The sequence below is a fragment of the Thunnus maccoyii genome, chromosome 22 (assembly GCF_910596095.1).
Source record: "Thunnus maccoyii chromosome 22, fThuMac1.1, whole genome shotgun sequence".
In the NCBI taxonomy this organism is placed as follows: domain Eukaryota; kingdom Metazoa; phylum Chordata; class Actinopteri; order Scombriformes; family Scombridae; genus Thunnus; species Thunnus maccoyii.
In genome coordinates this window covers 21,646,446-21,661,749 of record NC_056554.1, presented here as the reverse complement: position 1 = coordinate 21,661,749, position 15,304 = coordinate 21,646,446, and the positions used below count along the sequence as shown (strand labels likewise).

The 15,304-nt window shown below is 39.2% G+C and overlaps 1 protein-coding gene across 5 annotated transcripts in view; it reads left to right on the top strand.

The window, feature by feature from the left end:
* Window positions 1-15,304, top strand: part of dachb (dachshund b) — a 133,596-nt gene that overhangs the window by 67,135 nt on the left and 51,157 nt on the right. For all 5 annotated transcript variants that reach the window (XM_042400662.1, XM_042400661.1, XM_042400659.1 and 2 more), the window contains exon 4: window positions 14,544-14,659. In XM_042400662.1, the coding sequence (XP_042256596.1) occupies window positions 14,544-14,659 (116 nt within the window). The remainder of the gene's footprint in view (window positions 1-14,543; window positions 14,660-15,304) is intronic.

Genomic DNA, 15,304 nt, shown 5'->3' with positions numbered 1-15,304 from the left:
GAAAGACGGAGAGAGAGAGAGAGAGAGAGAGAAAGAGAGAGAGATAAAAGATGTTAGGTGGAGGAAAGAGCAGCTGAGAAAAGAGTGAGGGAGGGGTGTGAAAGAGAGAGAGATGACAGGGCGATGAAGAAGAAGAAGAGGAGGAGTAGGAGGAGAAGAGGTGAGCGTCCTTGCACTGTCAGGGGCGATCGATGGCACATCATTTACATTACACTGACTTAACTGCAGAGAGAAAGAGAGAGAGGGAGGGAGGGAGGGGAGACGGAGGAAGAGATTGATAGAGAGAGGGAGGGAGGAAAGGACAGGTGAAAGAAGAGGGAGGGATGGACAGAGGTGAAGAATGAAGAGTCGGAGGGGCAGAAAATTAACTACAGTTGAGGAGAGATGAAGAGATGGAGGGATGTTGGAGGGGAGAAAATAAAAAAAGGGGAGTAGTGAAATTGATCTGATGAAGGCTGGGGCAAGTGTTTCTTTCTCTTACTGCCCTTCTTCTCTTCTTCATTTTCATCTCTCGCCTCCTTCACTCCTCCTCCTCCTCCTCCTCCTCCTCCTCCTCATCCCCCTCCCTCCTTCCCTCCCTCTCTCCCTCGTTCATGTGTCACACGTCTCTCCTCATTACATTCATCCCTCCTTCGCCGCCGTCCCTCTCTTCATCTTTCTTGCATGTTTCTCCTCTGAGGCGGCGGTCAGCTCAGTGAGCCACCCCTTCCTGATGCTAGTAGCACGCCACACCGGCCCCGTACGTCACCTCATACGGTCACACGGGATTCTCACAGGAAATACAAACATTATTTTGTTGTTGTTATCTGGCAGAAGTTTGCATCTTCCAAAGTGTTTTCGTGATCGTACGCATGGGCGAAACCGACGTTTAAATGTGTCCATACTTTTCAGGAACAGAACTACAAACATGGCCATGCTGTTCTCTTCTCAACCGTATATAAAGATGGACGTAGCGAGGTGTGACGTCACATATTTGGTTTGCATCGGAGCCGTCTAAAGCCAGCACTTCCAAATAAGGAGTGCTGAAACACGCCCTGCTAGCTAGGACTGAAGCTAACGCTAAATTGTGCTAACATGGCAGGTATCGTAGTCAAATAACATTAAATTTACCGAATTATTGCGACGATAGTCTGACTCAAAGCCAGGGGGAGCAGCAGGTGAGCCAACTGTCAATCAACACCCACACGGCAGACATCAAAGCTGCTATAAGTCTGCAAATCTTATTAGCGGAGCAATAATTTCCAACCAGCACGCTTATTAGAAGGCCTGAATTTAGCGACTGAGACCATAATGCCTCGTTGAAAACAATGATTGCATCGGTATTTCTAGAGAGAAGTTGACACTTTTTGAATTGGAGTCAACTGTTGAGTCAAAACAATTCAATCATATATGGAGATTTGTGCTGCATTGAAAACTTATGGACAAAAAAATGCAAAATTTCAGTCTCCATTTTTTGTTTTTTCCCCCCTTAAAGTCTCCTAGAGCATGTGTAGTACTACTTACATGCAAAATTAATGCATTAATTTCTAATATGAGGCATGCTTAGTGACATATAATGACCGTACCATAAGCTTATAAATGAAATAAATTAAAAACGAGTAAAAACATCCAATAATTCAACGAGTTAAGAAACATTTTATCTGTCTATCTCTGTGTGTCTCTCTCACACTGTACCCTCTAATCCTGCCTCTCTGTGTTCATTACTCCCTCCTTCCCTCTTACCATATGTGACATTCCTTCTCAATGTGGCGCATTGAAAACTTCCTGTTGTTATAGTTTGTTATGGAGCACTTCAAAGAGAAGGAGAGAGGAGGAGGAGGAGGAGGAGGAGGGGGAGACGGACAGAGAGGGAGAGGGAGAGAGAAAGAGAGAGAAAGCATGGAGTCTGTTATAGTTTTACCTCTTAAATGCTAACATGTGAGAGCACCGTGTATGCCTGTATGAATTATCCCTGCCTCCGTGTGCGTGCGTGTGTGTGTGTGTGTGTGTGTGTGTGTGTGCGCGTGCATGTGTTTGCCCACATGCCTAGGAAGTAAGGTAATGACGCTTAAAGCCATCACACACTCACACACAGACATGCAGACACACGTTAGCCCATCGACCTGTATAACTTGTCTCGTCAGCAATTGTGTGTCGGCCGGTGTGTGTGCATATATGTGTGTGTGTGTGTGTGTGTGTGTGTGTGTATGTGTGTGTGTGTGTGAGAGAGAGAGAGTGTGTGTGTGTGTGGTGTTTAATATTTAATAGGTGCTGGTTAAAAATGCAGGAGTGTTTTTGTCTCTTGTCCCGTTGCACACCTGTTCCTCTGGAGAAAGAGAAAGAGAGAGAGAGAGAGTGGCTGAACGATAGATAGATAGATAGATAGATAGATAGATAGATAGATAGATAGATAGGTGGAAGGATGGAAATATAGATTGATGCATGGATAGATAGATGATGCAGAGCTGGATGAAAAATGGATAGAGGAAAATGGATGAATGGAAGGACGGATATGTGATGGATGGATGATATATAGGTTGATAGATGTATAAATAGATGGATGGATGGATGATATATAGGTTGATAGATGTATAAATGGATGGATGATATATAGGTTGATAAATGTATAAATGGATGGATGATATATAGGTTGATAGATGTATAAATGGATGGATGGATGATATATAGGTTGATAGATGTATAAATGGATGGATGGATGATATATAGGTTGATAGATGTATAAATGGATGGATGGATGATATATAGGTTGATAGATGTATAAATGGATGGATGGATGATATATAGGTTGATAGATGTATAAATGGATGGATGATATATAGGTTGATAAATGTATAAATGGATGGATGGATGATATATAGGTTGATAGATGTATAAATGGATGGATGATATATAGGTTGATAAATGTATAAATGGATGGATGATATATAGGTTGATAAATGTATAAATGGATGGATGGATGATATATAGGTTGATAGATGTATAAATGGATGGATGGATGATATATAGGTTGATAGATGTATAAATGGATGGATGATATATAGGTTGATAAATGTATAAATGGATGGATGGATAATATATAGGTTGATAGATGTATAAATGGATGGATGATATATAGGTTGATAGATGTATAAATGGATGGATGATATATAGGTTGATAGATGTATAAATGGATGGATGGATAGATAATATATAGGTTGATAGATGTATAAATGGATGGATGGATAGATAATATATAGGTTGATAGATGTATAAATGGATGGATGGATGTATGGAAACCGGTACATGAATAGATAGATATAGAAATAGATGTACAGATGGATGAATAGATGGTAGATGTATATATGTACAGCACCAGTCAAACATCTGGATGTTTAGACAGCTGGATGGATGAATATACATAATAGATAGATGTTGTTGTACAGATGGATGATTGATAGATGATTGATAGATGGATAAACAGATTGATGCAGTACATAGACAGTTCCCAAACCTTTTTAGACCACGACACCAACGAGAATTTTTGGTTTTTTTTATCTTTTTTGGGCGATTTTTGCATTTTTTTGTCTTTATTTCAGTGGAGAGCGAGAGGGGTATGACATGTAACAAAGGTCCCCCCTCACCACCAGGGCACCACCCATATTTTTAACATGTTCAGTGATTCTAATATTGTTTTTGACTTCTTCTGTTTTCATATATTTGAAAAAAATATGTATAAAATAACATAATTCATATAAATTTAATGAAATTATATTTAAAAAATTGCACAATAAACGCCCTGCTTGGGAACCACTGGATGAAAAAAAAAACAGATGGATGAAAAGATGGACTGATAGTTAAAAATAGAGCAGCAGAGGTAAGAAAATAAACACCAGATTGAAACAGGAAGTAGAAAGATGAATAGCGACGACAACAAGGAGGAGCCAGAGATGATGGTGATAAACAGAAGGAGGGGGGGGGGGGGGGGGGAAGCGAGGGATGAGAAGAAAAGAGAGAGAGAGAGAGAGATGTCATCAGTTAATCAATGTACTTTTCCTGTTTTCTTCCACTCTGGGTTTTAAGGTGATTTTTTTTTTTCTCCCTATTATTTTCGCTCTACTTCCCTTATCAATCAATACTTATTATTGGCTACTTCACTCTACCTCTGTCTTCTTCTACTCGTCCTTTGTTTTTTCTTTTCTTTTCCTGTCTTACTCACTTCATTCTCTCCATTCTTTCTTTTCTTTATGTATCTTCTTCTTCTCCATCTCCTTCCCCTCTTTCAAAGAGAAAGACAGACACACACACATACACACAAAAAAAGGAGGAAACACACACTGATACACAAACACACACACACACACAATGAAGTCATTCATCTGTCCAATCAAAGAGGCGGAAGCCCAGAGGAAAGTAAACATCCATCTCTCTCTCTCTCTTCTTCTTCTCTCTCTCTCTCTATCTATCTATCTCTCTCTCTCTTTCTTGTTCGCTCCGTGAGTCCGTGAGCGTCCATGATTATGATGCCCCTGTGTGTGTGTGTGTGTGTGTGTGTGTGTGTGTGTGTGTGTGTGTGTGTGTGTGTGTGTGTGTGTGTGTGTGTGTGTGGACAGACATATATCCCATTTCTCTGTTGTCTCTTTAAAAAGAATAGATTGTTCTTTGGCTACAAAACAAAGAATAAAGACACACACACACACACACACACACACGGAGGATGAGGACGTATATCTGTGACAGGATTTATGATGGGGCGAGATATTGGGAGACAGGAAACAGACAGAGAGAGAGAGAGAGAGAGAGAGAGAGAGAGAGAGAGAGAGAGAGAGAGGGAGGCGGTGGAGACTAAGAGTCCACCCACATTGGTGGACAATAAAGTTATATTTTATTCTGAACAAAAACAAAATAATAAAAATAAAAACAGTGCAAGGTTAAAAACAACAAAACCAGAAAACACTACATGCTGGACAGACTTCCTCCTTGAAACTATGAATTATTGACATCATGTTACTGTTTTTATTTATTATATAAGAATTATTTATCACTCACTTACAACTATTTAATTTATCAGTCGTCTATTTTTATAAGCTGTTAATCAGTTGGAGTCATTTTTTCAAGATAAAAAATGTCCAAATTCTCTGATTCCAGCTTCTCAAATGTGAATATTTTACAGTTTCTTTTAGTCTTTTATGACAGTAAACTGAATATCTTTGGGTTTGACGGACGTGTTTCAGCATTTCCTGACGTTTTATGGACCAAACAACTGATCGATTACCTGAGAGAATAATCAACAGATTGATTGATAATGAAAATGATCGTTAGTTTTGTGTTGTTTTAGTATTTAGTGTCTGTTAAGTCTCTACAGGTCTGTTTGTTTTTCTGCATTTTAGTCGGAATCTATTTTGTTCATGAATAATTGATAAACAAAACTAGAAATCATATCAAAATAAAAATGACTGAACATAAAAAATGTGCAAAGACATGCATATAGACGGATAAATAATGAATAAATACGTGTAAAAGGGGAAAAAAGTTCATAAAAGTGAAAAGTAAATAAGTTCAATGTACATTTTTCAGCCTATAAAGGAGGAAAAAAGGAGGAAGAATGAAAGAAAGAAACCAAATACGTTGAGAAAACGTTTAAATCTCAAGATGACGAAGGATTGAAACAGAAAACGAAAGAAAGAGAAGAAGAAAAACAACAACAACAAAAAAGGAGGAGAAACGGATGAGCGGCTGATGGAGAGATAAAAGAAAGGAGGGAGAGGAAGATGAAAGATTTTAGCTAAAGAGGGTTGACCCCTCGCTCTACCCCGTGTATTGACCGCGCCAGGCTTTGATAAACTACGCAGTGTGTGTGTGTGTGTGTGTGTGTGTGTGTGTGTCCGTTTTAATGCGTGTGTTTGTGTGTGTGTGTGTGTGTGTGTGTGTGTGTGTGTGTGTGTCCGTTTTAATGCGTGTGTGTGTGTGTGTGTGTGACCTCTGCACGTTCAGAGCTAAATCAATCTGTCAAACGTGTTAGCGAGTCCGTGCTTATTCACCGCCATGCTTGTTTGTGTGTGTGTGTGTGTGTGTGTGTGTATGTATGCGTGTGTGTGTGTGTGTGTGTGTGTGTGACCGACCCTGACCGGCCATCAGAGCCAATGACGGAGTATTGATCAAGGCTCCGTTGCCATAGAAACGGCCATTTGGGAGGACAGGCGAGGGTGCGTGTGTGTCAAAGTGGGAAGACTTACTTCAAGGTGGCTCATCAGATCATTGTGTGTCTGTGTGTGTGTGTGTGTGTGTGTGTGTGTGTGTGTGTGTGTGTCTGTGTGTGTGTGTGTGTGTGTGTGTGTGAAATGTCAAGCTTTATGTTTTCCGTATTCGTAGCATGTTTTTTGTGTTCTTGGCCAATTAAAAGGTCATCAAATAACAAAAAAATACATCAGCAGCAAACATTTGGAAAGCTTCCGTGCGTCTCATTTTAATTAACATCAATAAATCGTTACCTCGGTGATTATGAGACATTATTATAATTACTGAAGACAGACAACAGCTGACTGTTCTGTCTCTGGAGTTTCCCTTTTTGAACCAATGTGTCAGATTTTAAGAGAAATCTTTTGCAAGACGGGGAGAAGATGCCGTCTTCGTCCTAATCTACAAAAATCATCTCTGTAGTTTAAATCAGTTCGGTACTTTGCACAGTTAACGTTTCAGCGCTGAATTTACAAGCAGCTCACTGTGGATTTACACTGGATTTCTGACAAATACTGGACACAAAAATATCAATATTATCATTTATCAACTTTCACTGGAATCATATAAGATAATAAAACACTTCATTGATCCCTGTGGGGGAAGAGTCTGAATAAATACACAGAGAATAAGACTATAAAATGTACAATAAAATAAAGAATATAATACAAAATAGAGCAGAAAGTGTGTGTTTGGTGTATATATGCAAGAATGAAGTGCAGACAGTGGTAGGAAAGAGACAACATCATGAAGATATGATCATATCTTTATTATTTCTATTAGAGGTTGATACTGATATCAATATTTTACAGTTTTAAAAAAGTGTTATCAGCCTTTATTCATGTTTTTAAAGGAACAAATAACAGTTTTTGAGGATGTTGAGGAGGAAATCTTACAGTTATTAAAGAATTGCGACCAAGATATGAGCTGATTGGGACATTTTACAGTTTTTACACACAAAATAACTTGCAGAGTTTTTGTTTAACACATGTGAAGTTATCTTGTTCTGTATAACAGCAGAGCACAGTTCACTGCTCTCTGTGTCATAAACATATTGAAAAATGTTCTTTTTAACATCTTAAACTGACCGGAGACGTCCGGCGTTACGTCCTGAACACACACACCGAGTTTCTTTATTATTGATATTATTGAAATGCTGCAGGTTTGTGATGATGAGACAAGCGTGTGATTGGTTTCACTCCTTTAAACAGAATTAAACTCACTGAAGTGACTCTGCTCACCTTTGTGGAGCCTGAAACCGGCTCGTTGCTTCCTTCTGTTGAGCGCAAAAAGGTTTGAACCTGCAAACTGCCGCTTGCAGCTTTATTTTAGTGTTGTGAGATGAGCTCGATGCTGCTGCACAAACAGGAGAAACATGCAAATACAGCCTTCAAAAAGTTCTGTGTGGAGCTCCTTCAAAATAAACCAAAATGAGATCCAGTGCAAACTCTGCAAGCTAACGCTAGCATATCACAAGTCTACAGTCGGAAAAGCACCTCATCACTAAAACACATGACATCAAAATGTGTGTGTGCGTGCTTCCGTGGTCTTGGGAATCTTGGATAAATGGTTGAGTAGTTTCCTGTGAATATTAAATGATATTTCTGCTTGAAATTCCCTGATTTAGTCTGACAATCAGTCTCAGGTAGAAAGGTCAGGTCAGGTTTACACCAGTGTGTCGTTACCGGGCAACGGGATGTAATGATGCAGATTCTCGTGCATCATTCATGACATCACGCTGATGCAGATAACGGTACTCGGTGTTTTGGTAGCGATACCAGAATGATTTCTGATGCCTTAATTAGAGGAATATAAACACGTCATCGGACGAAAGAAAACCAAACGCTGTTGTTGTTGTACAGGACGTACGGGAGCGTTTGCCAAGATAAAGCGGTGCAAATGTGGCAAACTTTTGATTTTATCGCATCAAAAAAACAGAAGAAAGAAAGTAAACAAGATTACGTGTCTGACCTGACAGTTGATAACAGCTTTGGGCAGTTTAGTCTTTGCCTAAAAAGTCCAGAAACCAGTTGTGTCACATTAAGTCCTTAAATATCTCTTAACTAATAAATATAAAATATGTGGAAACATTTAGCACAATTCTTATTGATATAAACTATGTTGTTGTATTATTGGTTTTATAGATTTTGTGGTCAAACAAGTTTTAATTTGCAGATGTTTCTTCCTGTTAATCATCAAATTAGAGCTGCAACAAATAGTCGATTAATTGATTGACAGAAAAATAATCTTTTTATCATCAATTATAATCGTTTAAGTTGTTTTTAAAGTAGAAAATATCAAACGTTTTCCAGGATTTGCTGCTATTCTTGATGTTGTGTGATTGTAAATTCAATATTTTGTACAGTTGTTTGACTAAAACAGACAATTTGACGAAATCACACAGATATTTTTCACTTTTCAGATATTTTATAGGCCAAATAATGAATCAATTAGTCAAGAAAATAATCAATATATTAATCACTGATGAAAATAATTGTTAATTAAAGCCTTACATCTAATTAATTTATTCTTTACTTCAAAAGAAAATCACATCAAAGAGGAACTGAGATCTGATTGCTGCGCTGCTTTGCAGGGTGACTTTGACTTCATAGCATAAGAAGGTCAGAGGTCAAAGGTCAACGGCTTACCTGTTTGTATAACGGCTTCATACGAGAGCGATGATGTGCGAGGGGCAGGTGAAGCGTCGAAACGCCGCCAGAGAAGGACGAACGGATTTGTTTCTATTTAAGGGTCTGAATGCGTGTCGAGGTTAAGGGTTAAAAAATGAATGTAGGTCAGCGGACTGGCTGTGTGTGTATGTGTGGGTCTGACTTATCCTACTTTCGGGGACACGTTTCAGACTAAAGACCAGATAATTGGGGGACGGTTTGTCCAATTTGGGGGGACAAAAGCCTGTGACCCCGTTCGAGAAAAGACTGATTTTTGGGGTCATTAAGGTTAAAGTAAGGGTTAGGTCTCCAGGAAATGAATGTAATGTCTCCAAAAGTGGCCTAAGTAAACATGTGTGTGTAGCATGTATAAGAGTAAATGTACGTTTCCTCTTTTTTTTTTTTTTTTTTTTTTTTTAAGATGTGAAAGCATCATGTGTGTGTTTGATGTGTGTGTGTGACCTGCTCTTTGTTCCTGTGCTCGGTGCAGTAAGGAGAGTGGACCGTTGACGAGGATTAATGCCCAACATATGGCAACCCTACGGGACACACACGCACACACACACACACACACACACACACACACACACACACACACACTCACACACACACACTGCAGTCATTACTCTGAACAAAGAACCGTAAGGCTAATGAGAAGGCGATATCATGTGTCCTTTGCACACATATACACACGGCATGGATTCACGTGGACACACGCATACACACCTTAATGTTGCTTATACATGGATGGATGCAGATGAACACACACACATGCATACACACACACACAAACACACACCTGGTAGTGTAACATGTATCCATTGTATGAGTGTTGAAGTTGAAAGGTAGCAGGACATTTGTTGATGGAAAGGCTTTAAGGTCTGAATGCAAACACCTGTGTGTATATGTGTGTGTGTGTGTGTGTGTGTGTGTTAAAGAGAGAGAGAGAATAGTGTGTTTATTGTATAAGTGTATGTGTGGTACAAAGAGAGGTGAAGCAGAGTTCAGAGGAAAAGTGAAGGTTCATGTTTTCCCTTTCTTCATGCTCCTCTGCCTCTCTCGTAGCGTGTGTGTGTTAGCGTGTGAGTGTGTGTTAGCGTGTGTGTGTTAGCGTGTGAGTGTGTGTTAGCGTGTGTGTGTGTGTGTCTTTTTCTCACGTACAGGATCACACCCCAAAACATTTTCAGACATTTTCTCTCCACATCTTTTTACACACTTTCTCTCTCTCTCTCCCTCCTCTCTCTACCACTCCCAGTGGGATCTGACCGATATACTTACATGTTCCTGAAAAGCTCAAACATCCACTCGACTCTTTATTAGTATAATTTAATAGTGATTAAAGGGGACATATCGTCAACATTTACAGATCTATAGTTTTAATCTGGGCCTCTACTGGAATATGTTTGCCAGGGTTGGGTCGGTCTGGTCCGGTGTACAAGCTTAAACCGGTTTGATTTTATGCAAACCGACTGAACCAGCATTTGTCGTTGTGACATTATGACAATTATAACGGCGCAGATCTGAAACAGGTGGTTTTAGCTCCTGTCTCTTTAAGGCCCGCCTCCTGATGAATCTACTCTGTTCTGATTGGTCAGCTCTTGGAATCTCGTTCTTTACCCAAAATGTCAACTTCTAAAATACATCTGTACATGTTTGAGCCAAAATCCAATCCAAAAACTGCGAGTGGACAATACAAACAACATGGGGGAAAAACTTAGCAACAAAGGCTACAGAACGGACGGCCTTTTATGGGAATCAGCTCGTCGGCAAGGTTGAAAAAAAACAGTCCTAAATGAAGAGTTCGCAGTCTGTTGACCTGCAGGGAACATTTATACATACGTTCAGCTCAGGCTTCGTAACTCTGACCGTGTTTAACACAGACATCCGACATCATAGCAGTATATAAATAACAGAAAACCACAAAAAGCATGATATGTACATTTTAATGCTTCACTAAGCCCCGCCCTCCTTAGTTACTGTTGCTACGCCTGTTGAGCGTTGCGTTCTAGGACTGCATGTATGTGGTTCGCAGATTTGTAGCTCGAAATTCACAATAATTTTTGAAACAATGAGTGTTCGATTTCAGATAAAAGTAGAAACAAGACAAACATTGTTTCATTGCTTTGTGTGTGATTGTTAGCATGGACGCTACTTTTTTGCTCCACTGTGGAATTTTTGAGGGCGCTATTTAGTGGATCCGTTTACTATTTAGTAAACAGAAAGTGATTTCAGACGCAGCCTCTGTCTGGTTTTAAATCCAGAACCTTGTAAAAAAAAAAAAAAAAAGGTCTTAAATATGCACTTAATGGCTACACGTGATATCATGCAACAGATTGAAGCTAAAGCTACATTGCGGCGCAGCTAGTTAGCCGTAGTATTATAATACAGTAGAGTATCATGTTTTATATAGTACTGAAGTGTTCGGCTAACATAACGCTATCTCAGGTAACAAGTTTGGGAGCGTCAAATCCAATAAAGATCAATTTTATGATGCTAATAATATTGTAGCATGGTTAGCTAATAATAGACCAGTCCTTAGCCTTGGAAGTAGCTCTCGGTTAGCGTCACTACTGTCATTACAGCGTCATCACAGTTTCGCTCTTGTCTTTTTGGTTGTAGTTGTTTAATATTCCTCTACTTCATCTCTCATTCTGACTATTCATTCAGGGTTTATTCTATTTTATTCTCATCCGGTGTAGCTGTAGCGATGTCTTGTACAGCTCTTAGTTTTTGGTCCTCTCTTTCTTTCTTTCTTGCTTTCTTCCTTTTTCTCTCTGTCTTTCTCTCTCTCTCTCTCTTTCTCTCTTTCTCTCTCTCTCTAGGTGTAAATGACTTTGGACGGCCATCTGTTACTTAGCCACCCTGCAGAGAGTTGGCCTGCATGCGCACCTCCTGAGTGAGTGTGTGTGTGTGTGTACCTTTTATGTTTAGTGTGCAGTTACTGTATTCTTGTGTTTGAGTGATTATTTATGCCTACGTGCACATGCATAATACAGTAGGTTATGTATTTGTGCATGTGTGACAGAAATAGAGAGAGAGAGAGAGAGAGAGAGGGCTTGTGTACGTGTGTGTGTTGTAGTGGTGTATTCGGGCTCACTTGCAAATGTAGAACATGTATAATTGTGCTTGTGTTTGTGAGAGATGGTGTTTTACATCAGCGTTAGCATGTTTAGCTTCACTCAAAGTTAACGTCTCTTTCACTGGCTCTCTCATTGGATGTTTTAAACTTAAAAAAATGTCGATCACTGTTTCCCAAAAGCCCAAGATGCCAATTAAAATATCTTTTATGTCCCGACCAACAATCCACAACCCAATAGAAAACACAGAAAATGAAAAAAAATAGAAAATAATCACGTTTGAGAAGCTGGGATCAGAGAATTTGTACCTAAAAACTGTTAATCGATTATCAAAATAGTTTGCGATTAATTTAATGTTGCAGCTCCATTTTAAACTCAACCTCTGGCAACTTAGACCTAAAAATCTACAAAAATACATTAAGTTTTATTGAGTTTGTGTGTGTGAGCTGGAGCCAAGATTTTAGAAATATCGAGGTCAGGAGGTGAGATCCCCGCCAACAACACCCCAAAAATCAAAATGAAATGTTTTAATTACTGTATATTGTATTTATTGAGTTATCTGTTCAGTTATATTTCCTAATAACTCCTTATATGTTCACTTAAATTAGTTCCAATTAACTTAATTACTATCAGGAAACCTCCTAGGAAGTCATTTGTGAATTAAATGGATGAGAAATACTGAATAATTAATATATTTGACCTAAAAGTTGTCAAATTTAGTCTGAAAATAGTGGAATCAGCCAATAAAAAATGGCAAACGTGCACATATTTAATTGAATATAAAGCTCCCACCAGGTTGAACCTGACCAGCAACCTGGATGTTAGAAGCCTTGAACACATTAAGAAAACATTTAGATATTCAGAATATTAATATAAGTTTCATCTGGTTTTGACTTCAAGTACTTTTGTTTTACTATATTTTCTGTCACTGTCATCATAAACATGTGTTTCCATGTCTTACATCAGTATTCTTCTCATGTCCAGAACCGAACAAAGTGATAAAAAAAAAATTGAGCTCTGTGTGTTTTTAAAGTGGGGGATATTTTAGGATGTGGCAACTCCTGCTGTTTCTGCCAGTTTTAGTACTTGGAGGTGTGAAAATGTCACAGAGTATAAAGACGGTTTCATGCTCGTCACGTTCGTTTTACCCGGAGACACCGACTATAAAAACGACCCCGCCGCACAGGACCAATCAGATTTCACCCCCCCCCCCCCCCCCCCCTTGTTTGTTGGAGTGTCTTGAAATCAGCCAATCAGGCTTTAATTTCACTCTCTTCCAGTACGGCGGCCGGTGAAAGTACTCTGAAAGCGCTGTGTGTTGTCAGTTTGTGATTCGATTACGTCTGAGCGACCTGCTGTCTCTGCTGGAACATCCAGCTGTCAGCTCTGACTGCTGAAGTGATACTCGAACCGACGGTACACCAGACACTTTCCATCACCGTAGACCCAAAAAACAAGCTTCAAGTATCAAATGAAAGAAAAGAAAACGAAAGCTAATGCACTTTTACTGCTCAAAGCAGCAGGTGATTGAAGAAAACTTAAATTTTTTTTACGTTCAGGACACTTTAATGAGACTTTTTTATAACTTTGATAATCGTGCAGCATCACCGAAGCACAAGGAGTTTGGAGCAAAGTGTAAATTGACGTCGGCTGTTACCCAATTAATCAAATGTGTGTTTGAGCTTCTCTGTGCAGAATGACGTGTGTTTGTTTTCACATTTATCTGCTGTAAAGGTGAAGGGTCGTTGTACCTACAAGTGTCATTTGTGACATCACAACCAGTCAATCATGGTCCAGTATGCAACTCATACAAGTGTGATGTGGAGACCCGAAGCCTCCGGTGCACACGCATTATGTCCCTTTTTATGTAATTTTAACGAGTTAACTCAACTTTTTTTTTTTGTGGAAAAACCATGTCAGTCTTAAAGGGGTCTCGTGTCTGCAGGGGATCTTTAAGTAAACGCAATAAACTTATAATATGAAAAGAAAAAAAACCAAAAGTGAGTCAATTACAGCATCAACATTTGAAATATGCATACATAAAAAATCAACATGACTCCATCTCCCGCGCACCTGTTTACCAGATGTATGTCTGATATTCATATATAATCTGTTTACAGCTTCAGAAATGTTTACATTTAGCCAGTTTTATATGTTCTCTGTCAGAAAATGATTAGTTTGGAGTTTAAAAACATCACTTTGGGCATTTATCATTATTTTTTTTACAGCTTAAAGATGAAATGATTGATCAGTTAACTAAAAATAGTCATAATAATAGACATAAATAGCATGTTCAGTCATTCCAAAGTGCTTCTGCTCCCTTTTTTTATACTTGTTGTACTGCCTTCATGTTTATCTCCCTTCAGTTTTTAGCCTGTAAACTACATAATAAGTAGTAATACTCAACAATGTAAATACTCAATTAAAAGTACATATGATAAATATAAACAGAGATACAAATAATACGACATAAAAATGAAAATGAGCGCCGCTAACGTCAACAGATCTTCCGTGTTTGGAGGCTGAGGATGTGTTTCTGTGTCACAGTAATTAATCTCTCTTCCTCCTTCCTCTCCCCCTGCAGCTCTCGTCCGGGCCGTCCTCCGAAGCGTTGTTCTGGTGCAGGGATCCAGGAAAGCCCCAGGCTGCTGCACCCGGGCCTCCCCGGCCTGCTGTCCCCCAACCTGCTGTCACACACTGGTAAGAGAGAGAGAGAGAGAGAGAGAGAGAGAGAGGAGCGATCACTTTAACTCCTTCTTTTCATTCTCTCCGTGGATTTATTTATCGAACAGGAGCGACACGGATGGATATCGATGGGATACGTCGTCCTGTGAAAAACATCCAAAATGTCAACTTTTCATGTCATGTTTGAGACGATGTACTGAACTTTACAGATAAACTGATTGGTTTTTAAAGGTTTTGTTTCAGTTAAGATGTAGGAGAAGGTTCTCAACTCATACAGGAACACAGTAAAGGGCGTCTAGTTTGACCTAATTTTCAGCTGGTCGCCTTGTTGCTCAGTTTTTAAAAAAAATTTAGACTAAAACAGCTGAAAAAATAAACAGATTCGGGATAAATCAGCAGAACAGATAAAACAGTCACAGTCATGTCAGCAAATGCTTCAAAATGACATATTTATGCTCAAGTGATAAAAACTCCTAAGTGATTATAACCGGAGCAAAGCAGGAAATCAGGTGACGTTATCTCAGAGCGGTAAAGTGCGTGTAGGGAGGAGGTCCCGGTGGGCGGACGGGTCAACAAACATCACTTCAACACGCTTTCTTTCATGTTTTCAACTTAAACCGGATGTTTTCTTAAACCAAACCGAGTTGTTATTTATGACTA